This window comes from Anabrus simplex, chromosome 11 (genome assembly GCF_040414725.1).
Source record: "Anabrus simplex isolate iqAnaSimp1 chromosome 11, ASM4041472v1, whole genome shotgun sequence".
Taxonomy (NCBI): domain Eukaryota; kingdom Metazoa; phylum Arthropoda; class Insecta; order Orthoptera; family Tettigoniidae; genus Anabrus; species Anabrus simplex.
Window position 1 is genome coordinate 91732078 of NC_090275.1, and position 12549 is coordinate 91744626.

A 12549-nucleotide genomic window follows, 5' to 3' on the forward strand; every position below is an offset into this window, starting at 1 on the left:
GTAGCAGTTCATTATGAACAAAAGTTCATTGCATGTCCTGAAATAGGTACCAATACAGCACAAAGCTACTGATTGTATCAGACTGATATTTTGTAAGCTTAAATTATGCATATTTAGCTTAAAAGTTGTGTAGAGTTATGGCAATCAAACAAAAATAATATTTATATGGTTTTTTAAAATTCGAATCAGAAGTACAACAGAATAATACTACGTTTAAAAGAAACAAACTATATACACAGATATATACAAGTAAAAGGTCTTCAACAATATATGTCATCCAGATCTCACACCAATTCGGCCCAAAATTTGGCTACTTCAAGGGCATTTGTATTGGCCAGCACCAAGTCTTCCATTGTGCAGTTTGATGGGCACAGTGGGCAGCATAGCAGGTGTTCGGTAGTCTGAAGTTCACCACAGTCACAAAAGGCCGTATCGATGGGGAAGTTCCATTTAAGTAGATTCACTCTGGTTCTACCCACTCCAGATCTAAGTCTGTTTAAGGACCTCCAAGTCAACCAGTCCTCGGTGTGACCACGAGGCAACACTTCCCGTGGTTCCATCCATTTCAAGAGGCCAGGGGTCTTTTGTTTCCATTTGGTAATCCTGACTTTGTCCGATGATCCTTCCAGGTGTTCTGAAGATGTTAAAAAAGCTTTCCTCGACTTCAGTCTTCATTGGGCAGGTTGGTATCCAAAGAGTGGCTGTGAAGGCATTAGATTTGTTTTAAGCCTTTTGTTATTAGCAGCAACCTTTCTCCTGACATCACAAGGAGCAATACCAGCAAGGTAATTGATTTTCTCGAGAGGAGTTGGCTTCAGGACACCAGTAATTATTCTACAAGTTTCATTGAGTGCCACATCAATCTGTTTTGCGTGGGCAGATTTGTACCAAGCTGGGCAGGCATATTCACCGGCGGAGTAACATAAGGCTGGTGCAGTAGTTCTAAGAGTTTGTGGATGTGTGCCCCAAGTAGATCCAACAAGTTTCCTTAGTAGTGTGTTCCTGGAAGAGACCTTTTGTTTTACATTCATACAGTGCACCTTGAAGGTGAGACTGCGATCGAGTGTGACGCCCAAGTATTTGGGATGGAAGCAGTGGTCTAGCGTAGCTCCATTCCATGTCACAACGAGTTTTCTGTTGGCTTGTCGATGTCGTAAATGGAATATGGTGATTTTACATTTTGGAAATAGGAAAACATTAGTAAAATATCAAAACAAATGTCCCATAAAGTCTATGAATGTTTGAATAAATACATAATTCTTCACGGAAATATCTATTGTCTCATTATTGTATTTACAATCACTAAAAATTTCAAAGCATTAGCACTAATAGCTTCAGAGATACAGTAAATGTACCTCAGTGGAGAGAAATTGAAAGTTTAGAAAATGCTCCTTAAAGTTGCTGATGTTGTGGTCCTATTAATGCAGCAACAAACATAAGGCAGTTTTAAAAATACTTCCTATTGAATTACAAGGTTAACATTTTCACATGATGTAAGGGAAATGTCATTAATTCAAAAAAATATTTGAACTTTAATATTTTTTACTGTGATCAGTTACATCCCTCCCTGAAAGAAAATACCTAGCACTGTATCCCACCTGATTCTCTATGTACATTCTGTCATCTTGATTTCTCATTGCAGGAAGTAGAAGAGATGTTCCAGAGAGCTTCTTCAGAAGCTGCGGCAGCATTTGGTAATGGAGCCATGTTCATCGAAAAGTTCATAGAACGACCTCGTCACATTGAGGTTCAGTTGCTTGGCGATCGTGCGGGTAACGTGGTCCATCTTTACGAGAGAGATTGTTCAGTACAAAGGCGGCACCAGAAAGTTGTAGAGATTGCACCAGCCCCAAATCTCGATCCCAAGGTATGCATAGAGTTTGGTTTAACATATGTCTGTGGTATTCTCTGCCTGAAATAAATTGATGACTAAATGGACTGTGGAGTGCTAAATGGACTTCTGAAGGGTTGGCCAAGTTTCTCTTGAAGGATTTCATAGCTGGGATGACAAAAGTATAATTACATTAATATTAAACGATTAGCTACTACTGTATAACAGTGTCAGCAGAGCTGGTAAAGAAAAGATAACAAGATAATCACACTAAAAAACAAGGAGAAATATTTCCAAACCAATCCAGGGCTACCACCATGCTGTCAGATAGCTCCTCGTAATGCTGTAGGCAGAGTGGACCCCGAACCAGCCCTCAGATCTGGCTAAAAATCCCTAACCTGGCCAGGATTCAAACCCAGGGCCTCTGGGTAACAGGCAGGCACGTTACTCCTACACCATAGGGCTGGCGGGGAAATATTTCATTAAAGACAGAAGTCAAGGACAGTGAACAGTGAAAGGCGGATTAAGAAACACAAAGAACCTCGGGGTCATGTGCACCTCTCATAATTAGCCTCATAATTAGGTTTTTCAAACAATATTTAAATAACATTTTGAATCAGAAATGAATAACAGACATTGTTTCATTATTTTTATGGTTCCCTAAAGAAGTGGCTATCTCTGAATAGAGACAATTATTTCATTTCATATTTGTCATGCAATACAAATGGTGATTGACAGTTTTGAGAGACTCCTCAGAATATTGATGACAGGGTCTTCTAGTACCAAAACATAAATGCTAAAACTCTGAAAAGAAGTTAAATCGGAATTCAAATACTATTGCTCGAGCACTGAACAGTATCTCCTAAGTTCAACTGCAGTTTATAAATCTCGGTTTCAGTGTTCCTTATTGACACCAACGACATACAATAACCTCTAAAGGAAATGAATTTTAATGTCCAATAACAGACCATTTATATTGGAATTATGATTTTAAATATCAAAGAAGGTGAAACCGAAATCATTTCTTTTTGAGGTTATTGTATGTCCCAGTTTCGAAGGGGGATGTTATTAAATGGTATGTTCCGAGACGAATAAGTTTGAGTGGTGTCTTTAAAAGTAGGAAAGATCATAATATAAACATAAAGATGGAATTCAAGAGGACAAATTGGGGCAAATTTTCGCTTATAGGAAGGGGAGTTAGGGATTGGAATAACTTACCAAGGGAAATGTTCAATAATTTTCCAATTTCTTTGCGATCATTTAAGAAAAGGCTAGGAAAACAACAGGTAGGGAATCTGCCACCTGGGCGACTGCCCTAAATGCAGATCAGTAGTGATTGATTGATTGATTGATTGATTGATTGATTGATTGATTGATTGATTGATTGATTGATTGATTGATTGATTTTTATTTATATTTATTTATTTTATTTATTTATTTATTTATTTATTTATTTATCCTGAAGATGTTTAATGCATGGTTCATAGTGCTGCTTCTTCTCAGCATCATGCGCACAGTTGGGTCTATGATCAAACTGGCTTGTCCCTCAGATTACTTGGTTCCTATTCCACCGAATTACTGGAATAACATATGATACACAAATTGTATATAAGTAGAGAATACATTTCTTCTTCTATGCATATTGTTATTGTTGTTATAATTACTCTGTCAAATATTTGCTGTGTTTCTTTCAACCAGGTACGAGACAAAATGACAGAACAGGCCGTACGACTGGCCAGACACGTCGGTTACGAGAATGCAGGTACAGTGGAGTACCTTGTCGACGAAACAGGCAACTTCTACTTCATTGAAGTGAATGCAAGGCTACAAGTGGAACACACGGTCACGGAGGAGATTACTGGGTAAGAAACTGTATACTTTTATTCTAATTTTCTGTCAAGATTGATCTTGCCACAGTGATTTGATGGATGAAGCATTCACCTCCTGATTATGAAGACTCATGTTGTACCGGTCTTTAAATTAAAAATATTAATACACATGCAGGATGGGAAAAATAAAACTAGCCCACAGATATTTACAATAGGACTGGTGCGGGATTGACCCTTGATAATGAACATCCCAGAAGATGCTGGAAATGGCCTTATTTGAAGAAATAAAAAACTGACAGTCCAAAAATCCTGACTCCACTTCACTCAGAAACCACCGGCAGAACTCAACACGTGAAGGATAGTCTGGGCACTTTATCATGTGCACAACTGTAAATTTGTAAGGATACAGACGCAGGTCCTTTTTGATAAGGTTTCAGCACAATGATCTCTCTCTACCAAGAAGTAAGAACACTTTTATGGGATGACATGATTCCAAAACCGGCCAAACTGGTGATGTTTAACAGCTATTTCATACCACTATTGACCTATGGTATTGAAGCGTGCACCCTCTCAAAAAGAGATTCATCAAGACTGCAAGCATCAGAGATGCAATTTCTTAGATCCACCATCCAGAAGACCAAGATGGACGAGTTAAATGAGGAGGTGAGGAAAGAAGCCGGTATAAAGACACCCCTATTAGACAGAATCGACACATCCACACTACAGTGGTATGGGCATGTGATGAGAATGGAGCCTACAAGAACAGCCAGAATGAATTTGGAAAAGACAGCTGGAGGGGGGAAAAGATCTGCAAGAAGACCTGAAACCCATTGGATGGACATGATCAAGTTTGATCTAGTTACCAGAGGATGGACAGTGGATGATGTTCTCTATGACAAGTTGTATATGGACAGGAAGAAGAGGAAGAGGCTCATTAACTGTACCCGGGAAACTGGAACTGTACGATGATGATGATGATGATGATGATGATGATGATGATGATCTCTTAACTTCCACTTGCACAGATAAACAGCACTGAGATTTCGTTGGACTTCATTGCAGGTTTTTCTTCACTCAAGCAATGTTTTCTGGTATTTGAACTCTTTTCGAATAGTTAAGATTTTTATTTGCTACAGAACTTGTTCCACACTGTTTTGCCACGAAGTTTTGTATTGCAGACTTTGCTGGTTTTGCCAAAACACTTCCAGTCTTGTGCAAACAGTTCCGCACAGGTTTGCCATGAATAGTGCTTCGCATAACACTTAAAAATGAACACGCACTGTTTTATTATGAGCACCAGTTTGTGCTGCATTCAACTGGTCACTAAACACATCTGCTCATCTTACTCGCTCATTCACTCGCATGTAATGACACAGTGGCGTACTCGGGAGATGCGCATGCGTAGACATGTGATAGTAATTGACTGGTGCATCGAAATTATGGTTTCCAGTGTTTCCTGTGATAGGCAGTTTTCCTGTTCATTGAAATGTCGTATGGCTTTTAGTGCCGGGATATCCCAGACGGGTTCGGCTCGCCAGGTGCAGGTCTTTCTATTTGACACCCGTAGGTGACCTGCGCGTCGTGATGAGGATGAAATGATGATGAAGACAGCACACACACCCAGCCCCCGTGCCATTGGAATTAACCAATTAAGGTTAAAATCCCCGACCCGGCCGGGAATCGAACCCGGGACCCTCTGAACCGAAGGCCAGTACGCTGACCGTTCAGCCAACGAGTCGGACATTCCTGTTCATTAACAAGGGTCAATTCCATGTCAGTCTTATAAATATTTTGCCTACCCTGTACATTGCATTTGGGAGAAACACCTGTGGCACTGTCTTGTAACCTTCAATATCATCATCATCATCATCCCCCATTTTCGAGCTCCAGCTGGATTAGGATGTTACTGATAGTGATAGGCAGTCGAGATGAGATCTGAAGACTAGTGCAATGTACTGTCACTTGCGAGAGATGTCGAAACCATTGTCCCCACATTATTCAGCAAACAGCGTGTTGTACACCTATGACTACGTGCCGAGTACGCAAGGAGGCAACCGAGGGGCTTCTCTACTCTGTAAATTCTAGCGTGCTTCTATTATTGATGCGCTACTATTACACATCTTATAAACATATCTCATTGTGCCAGAGTATGCAGCGATAACACTCTTACTCCAGGTTACTTAGTAAACAACTAGTGTTTTGTGTCTTAAATCTCTTGGACTATAGATGTCGAACTAATTAAGTCATGACTAGAGGCCATGTTTAGTGGTAATAATGATATCCATGATTTGTTTTTTTTAAAACCATACGTGATACATAGTTTAGCCTTAGTTTTTTATTTATGGTACATGAATTTTTTGGTTCATTGATACAGCAAAATGAGATTACCATAGTGAAATAGAGCATTAAAAACACATTTTACAAAGTATGCAGGGGCGGCCGTACGTTATGTGCTGAAGTGCTGCAGCACATTGTCTGTTTGAAAAATAAGTTAATTTAATAACATTATCTACAATCAAATACAGTGCATTGAAAAAGACGTCGGCCAAAGAACAGGAAGTCATTCAACTCCCTTCACAAACAGAAACTAATCGTGCGCTCCACGCCGGGCGCTGTGCCTTTTGTGCATGCGTGCCCAACTTTCCCGATGTGCTGTGGAAACAACAGCCAAGACATCACTTCACAGCGATTCGTTCAACCACAGAGAGTCAGCATTGGTCACACTTGCATTTCAACAGACATGAGAACTTGGCAGGTAGCACTCTCTTGACTCAGCGGTAGTATTTACGACGGGATCGCTCCAAGCAAACGGGAAAATAAAATATTGTAGAAGAAGCCATCGGCTGTTCCCGCCAGGTCCTTTAATATTTCCCAACTTGCCTATTCCATAGCCATATTTGTAAATTGACGAAGTATACAAATTGTACTTTTTATGTTGTCAAAATAAGGACATGTTATTGTGATTTTATTTAATTACAAAATGTCTTGTTTATAAATTTCAATATAACAACATTTGCATTACGACGCTGCTGGTATTATTTCAGTGATTTTGGTAACATTTAGAAGATCTGTTTCTGCGGACTCACACCAAGTATTTCTGAGTTTGTGAAGGTTTTGTCATTGCAGGTATTATTGCGTGTTTACCGGTAATTCGTTTTGTATAAAGAATGTGTATATGTGTTGGGGTTGTTTGCATGTTTGTTCAGTATTGAAAACTCAACGGAGCGCCTCTTAAAAACCTTATAAGTTTCTAAATATTTTTAATTTTTAAAGGGAGGATAGGCTACAGCACACAACTGATTTTCTGCACCAGCCACCACTGAAAGTACTTAACAATGTTAGCATTGTAATGGTGAAAAACAGCTGATCTGCTGAAATAATTTACATGAATTGAGCTATAGAATTTGTTTGGTATAGGTACTTTGTTTTATGTAACACACTGAGGTACTGGTACAGTCATGTTTTGTGATATTTAGTCAGCAGTTCTGAATATTGCGCATGGTTATCGCTGAATGGCAATTCAAAACTCGGACAGGATGTTTTCGATAACATTTATTGACATACACATTATAATACCAATATAAATGTTTCGTTAATGGACATTATAAATTTTCCAGCTAACTCATTCCTGGTTGCCAGTGTTTCGCCCCAGTGTACTAAGTTGGGTCATCAGTTGGTAAATAGCACACCCACCAGGACGCATGCCTAATGCATATCATGGAGGCCACTGCGTAGGCTACTAGGAGCCACCGGCAGTGCCAATGCACAATGAGAGACTTTGTCTCATTATCAAAAATTACCTTGTTATATCTAGGTGGTCGTTGTTGGGGTGGTCTGTTTTCATCACTTTGTTCTTTGAATTGTTGATTTAGCAGGGATGCTGCATGGTATTGTTGCAATAGTTGCACTACTCCTAATAATTTTACACTTTATTTGCCATCTTTTCTAATTTTTTAGTTCAATGAACCTAACATATACAGTATTCAAAAATATGTTAACCTCCACCATGTTTGGTCATTCAATGTACTAATGCTTTGTAATGGACCAATAAATGCTGCCAGCTTCAAATCAAACTCAGGGAGTTCATTTTCTTATGGCAACTCCCAAGCAGACAGCGTGGCACAATGTAGTTTCCCCAAGGACGAGCCTAAGCCTGTACGTAGCATCAGGTAGCATGCTTGGCAGTATTGGTCTTTGAGAGTTGCACGAGACCAGCAAGCACCCTATCGAGAAAGTTCCAAATGTCCCCGTTAGATTGTACCACTCTACGGAGATGACTTCATTCCTGCTTTCTCTCCTCTTGCAACAGTAAATTCTTTATTACCAACATTCTGCATCAATGAAAAACAGGTGGGCAAATTTTCAATTCAAGTGAGGTAAAGTAACTGTTGTTATACTGTATAATGACCTTTTTATTTCCTGTTTTAATTGCTGGATATATTTCAGTGTTAATAGGAATGTAGTTCATTACTTAAAAATAATGGAGTTTCTTGTTATTTCTGGAAACTTCTCAAATAAAAAGGTGACGCTGAAAAGTTTGGTGCAACACCCAGCTTTGTATACCACCAGCCGCCACTGTGATTTAGAGTCCATACAATCTGCTCCGGTCTTCATTTCATTGTGCAGCACTGTCTAGTTCATGTTCATCTTTGAATTGGAATAATGCAGTACTATATGGTGTGATGAAGAGAAACTGAATAGATGTTTAAAACAACCACAGCTCAGAATGAATGTCATTTGCCTTATGTTTGCTTGTAATAAACATTTTGATGAATTAACATTTATGTCAATACACTGACTTCTTCTTTTTTTCCCCCCTTTCTTTCAGAATTGACCTGGTGCAGTCACAAATACGTATTGCAGAAGGCATGACTCTTCCTGAGTTAGGGATGACTCAGGAGAACATTCATTCTCAGGGTTGTGCCATTCAGTGCCGAGTAACTACTGAAGACCCAGCCAAAAACTTCCAGCCAGATACAGGCAGATTAGAGGTATTACTTCCACTATGTGTGGTCATTACTGACTGGTTGTGGATGATAAATGAATTTTGGTTCTCGTATCTAACATGTTTGTTTTTTAAATATCTTGTTGGAGAATTTTCATATTCAACCTTCTGTAATCTGTTAAACTGAATATACTCTCTTCATCCAGAGTGAACTGCATCGTAGCTTTTGTAATCATCGTCATCTTCATCATCATTTAACCATCTCCAGTTTCCCGGGTGTGGTGTAAGAGTACTCTCCAATTATGTATGCACAGGTTCATTCTGTCCTCTTCAATCTTACACCATTCTACGCCTCTTCCTCGTAGATCTTCTTGTATTTGGTATATCTACCTTGTACTTGGCCTACCTCTACGTTGCTTGCTCTTCAAGTCCCTTTGAAACAATTCCCTTGCTACTCTCTTTGGATCCATTCTCTTCAAGTGACCAAACCATTTCATTCCATGATATAGGCTTTTTGGGCTTATGCCATGTCAATAAAATAAGGTGAAATTCTTTACATTTCACAGAGAACTTCGCTCTTTGTCTTCAGAAGAAAATCTCGACTGTTCACAAGGAAGACTTCTCCAAGAAGTCTTATTACATCAGTCTAACTCCTTGAAGGTCGTCGCATGCCATAATCATATGATTATGATTAAGTTATTTCCCGGTACCAAAGGTTGAAATTTCTACACAGAAATAAGATAGAGCTCTGACTGGACTCTTACTTGGTGATTCTACAATTCTGACTCTGTGCAGAACTACTCATAGAAATAGGTTTATCAAACATAAAAATTTGGTTTTTTTTTAGAAGCGTTCGTGTTTATATTTAACTTGCATTAGTATTGTGTCATGCTCTATAAATCCGTATCCCCTGATTAAAGAAGTATCTTGGGGAAGACTTCCTCGTGAACAGTCGAGATTTCCTTCTGAATATGCGGAACAAAGTTCTCTGCAAAACGTAAAGAGTTTCACCTTATTTTCTTGGCACGGCATAAGCCCTAAAACGCCTTTATTATGTCTATAAGTACGGGCTGTGAAAGCATCAATGTTAATATTTCATTCCACCTTCGATTAGAGTACTTAAAAACAATAGATTTCCTGCTGCTGCTACATTCGTCACAGATACTTGTTTAATCTGAGGATACGGATGTATAGAGCATGACAATAACACATGCTAAATATAAACATATCAGCATGACCACTTCTAAAACAGGCAAATTTTATGGTTGATAGACCCATTTCTATGACTAGTTCTGCACAGTCAGAATCATAGAATCACAGAGTAAGAGTTCAGTCAGGGCTCTATTATATTTCTGTATAGAAATTTCAACCTTTGGCACTGAGAAATGACTTAATCATATGATTGACATGTGACACAGTTCAAGGGGTTCGACTGATGTAACAGAAGACTATCATAATAGAAGTTACAAGCTCATACTAAAGTAGGGCAAAGGCTTTCATAGTAAAAGTGGCTTAGTGGCTCCAGTGTTTAAAGAAATTATTACTAATTTTTGGAGCATAATCTACTAGGTTGTGCAATAATACAGTGTCTGTTGTCAAATTCTAGACCTTTGTAATATTCATCTCAGTGTATTCACTCTTTTACTTTGACAGGTGTTCCGTAGTGGTGAAGGTATGGGCATTCGTCTGGACGGTGCTTCGGCATTTGCTGGAGCTATCATCTCTCCGTACTATGACTCTTTGCTTGTAAAAATCATCTCGCACGCCAGTGATCTCCAGTCTTCAGCCGCCAAGATGAGCAGAGCACTTCGTGAATTCCGAGTCAGAGGTGTCAAGGTAAGTGAAGGTGTATTTACATTATTCAAATAATGCACTTGGATAACTCGCTGACAGACATAACCTCATGCAACGAAAGAAAAAGAAGCATGATTCAAAGACTATGAGAAGTCTATTGCTGGCTCCTCTTTGCAAGTGTTTTATTCATTGGATTAATGTACTGTATGCATTTTAGATGCCCTGTACTTGCACGGAAAGTACCCGATGCCCTTAAAACGTTGTGGTTTATCGAACTTTCCTATGATGAGGGGAAGTAGTCTCTCACTTCCATGTGCATTGTAACACACTACAATGATCCCCATCCTTGTATGATTTCCCGGCTGGCACTTCTTTAAGACTGTAAGTCGTTTGGGCTCAGCATTAAAAAAACCATGCAGTTTCATCGGCATTGACAATATTGTTCGGTGTGTACAAATTGATTATACGAGCCAGACTTTTTCCCAACTGTCAGCATCGCCAGTCTTAGCGGATTCTGCTTTTCTGCATATTGCCGGTTTCGTGATATTGTGGCGTTCCATAAAACTCTGAATACAAAATAATTACGATTTCACTTGAACTTGGCAAATATGAAGCACATTGTTGACACACTAAAGTGAGTGAACGTTTGGAAAGATATCCCTGCACGATCCAGAAGATGGATTCTATCATGATGCAGATAAATTTTGAATTTAAATTATTCCGTAAAATATGATTTTTGAAAACATAAAGGCAGTTTTGAATTAGAAGTCTGAATTTCAGTAATGGGACCGACATTGTTCTTCGAATGACGAATTATCCGTATTTCGAATTAAACAATTTAAATGACATGCAGAACCGTACCTCATGTTTCCGGAAACGAAAGCTTCTTCAAATTAGGTGGGATTTTGAATTAACTGATTTCGATTTATCGAGGTTCTACTGTAGATCTTTCTTGCTTGGCGACTTCCTCACTCTTTGACTCTTCCAGTCGAGAAGTGTCTTAACCTCTTTCTCAGATTTTACCCCATTTTGATTCTCTCTTAGGCATTTCTTTTCCATTCTTCCAGCTATGATCGTGGTCTTCACACGATTTTCCTCATGCTTATAAGTATCTATTATCTGTATCTCAACATGTCCTGCATATATTTCATTTTCTTCTTCTTCATCTTAGACTTGGCATTTTTTCCTGCCATTTAGTCAGCTCTTCAAATCAGTGAGCTCTAATTCACATGATGGTACACAGTGTTCAGTTCAAGCCAAGTGATCTGCATATTTGTAACTAGTGTGTCTGGCCACTGTTGTCTTGGTCTTCCCATGGGGTGCTTGCCCTTGACAAATTTACAGGAATCATAAGCGATGGTACCGATCATTGCTGGGAGGACTTCTGTTTTCTCCAGAAAACTCCATTCAAACTTATTCATCTACCAATGTCATTCAGTGCTGTCTCTCCAATGGCAGATCGGAAGAAATCGCTTAGTCAAGCAGCTCATCTCCTTACTCCCAAGTCTTCTCAGCACCAAGTTCGTAACATATTGGTAATGCTACTACTTTCTTTTATATGATATAAGCTTTATGTTTTCCATATCAATGTTTCCTTAATTCAAACTATAATTCAAAAGAGGGGATGTTTCGTCTGATCAGTACAAGAATTCAAAGTTCACTTATATTGTATATTAAAACACTACAACTAGTTTTGACCCTTTGATTGTATCAGCCTCAGCAAGATACATTAATAATTTTTAAAGACTTAAATAGCACTCTGCAAAAAACAGTAAAACCTCATTAAGACGTTTCTGCAGGGGACAACAAAAATGAAAGTGTTAAACAAGAACATGTACTACTGAATCATCATCATCACCATCGTTTTACAGTTCCAGTTTCCCGGGTACTGTTGGCAAGCCTATTCCATTCTGTCTTATTGAAATACATTCTGTTGTTAATGACCGTCCTTCAGCGTCCTTCCCCGATCTGCAATGTCCATCTTTACGATGTCCATGCAGTGGGTTCTTGGTCTTCCCACCATCAGTTTCCCTGCCACATGTCTCTCCAAGTTAACATATGCTGTCCCTGTTGGCTCCATCCTCATTACATGCCCAATCCACCTCAGTCTGGACATGCTGACCCGATCTAACAATGATGTAACAATCCCA

The 12549-nt window shown here is 39.0% G+C and overlaps 1 protein-coding gene across 1 annotated transcript in view; it reads left to right on the plus strand.

Moving 5' to 3' along the window:
• PCB (Pyruvate carboxylase) overlaps positions 1 to 12549 on the plus strand; it is a 293805-nt gene that overhangs the window by 202991 nt on the left and 78265 nt on the right. Inside the window, exons 6-9 of the mRNA XM_068229657.1 lie at positions 1643 to 1867; positions 3530 to 3693; positions 8489 to 8651; positions 10259 to 10441. Coding sequence (XP_068085758.1) covers positions 1643 to 1867; positions 3530 to 3693; positions 8489 to 8651; positions 10259 to 10441 — 735 coding nt within the window. The remainder of the gene's footprint in view (positions 1 to 1642; positions 1868 to 3529; positions 3694 to 8488; positions 8652 to 10258; positions 10442 to 12549) is intronic.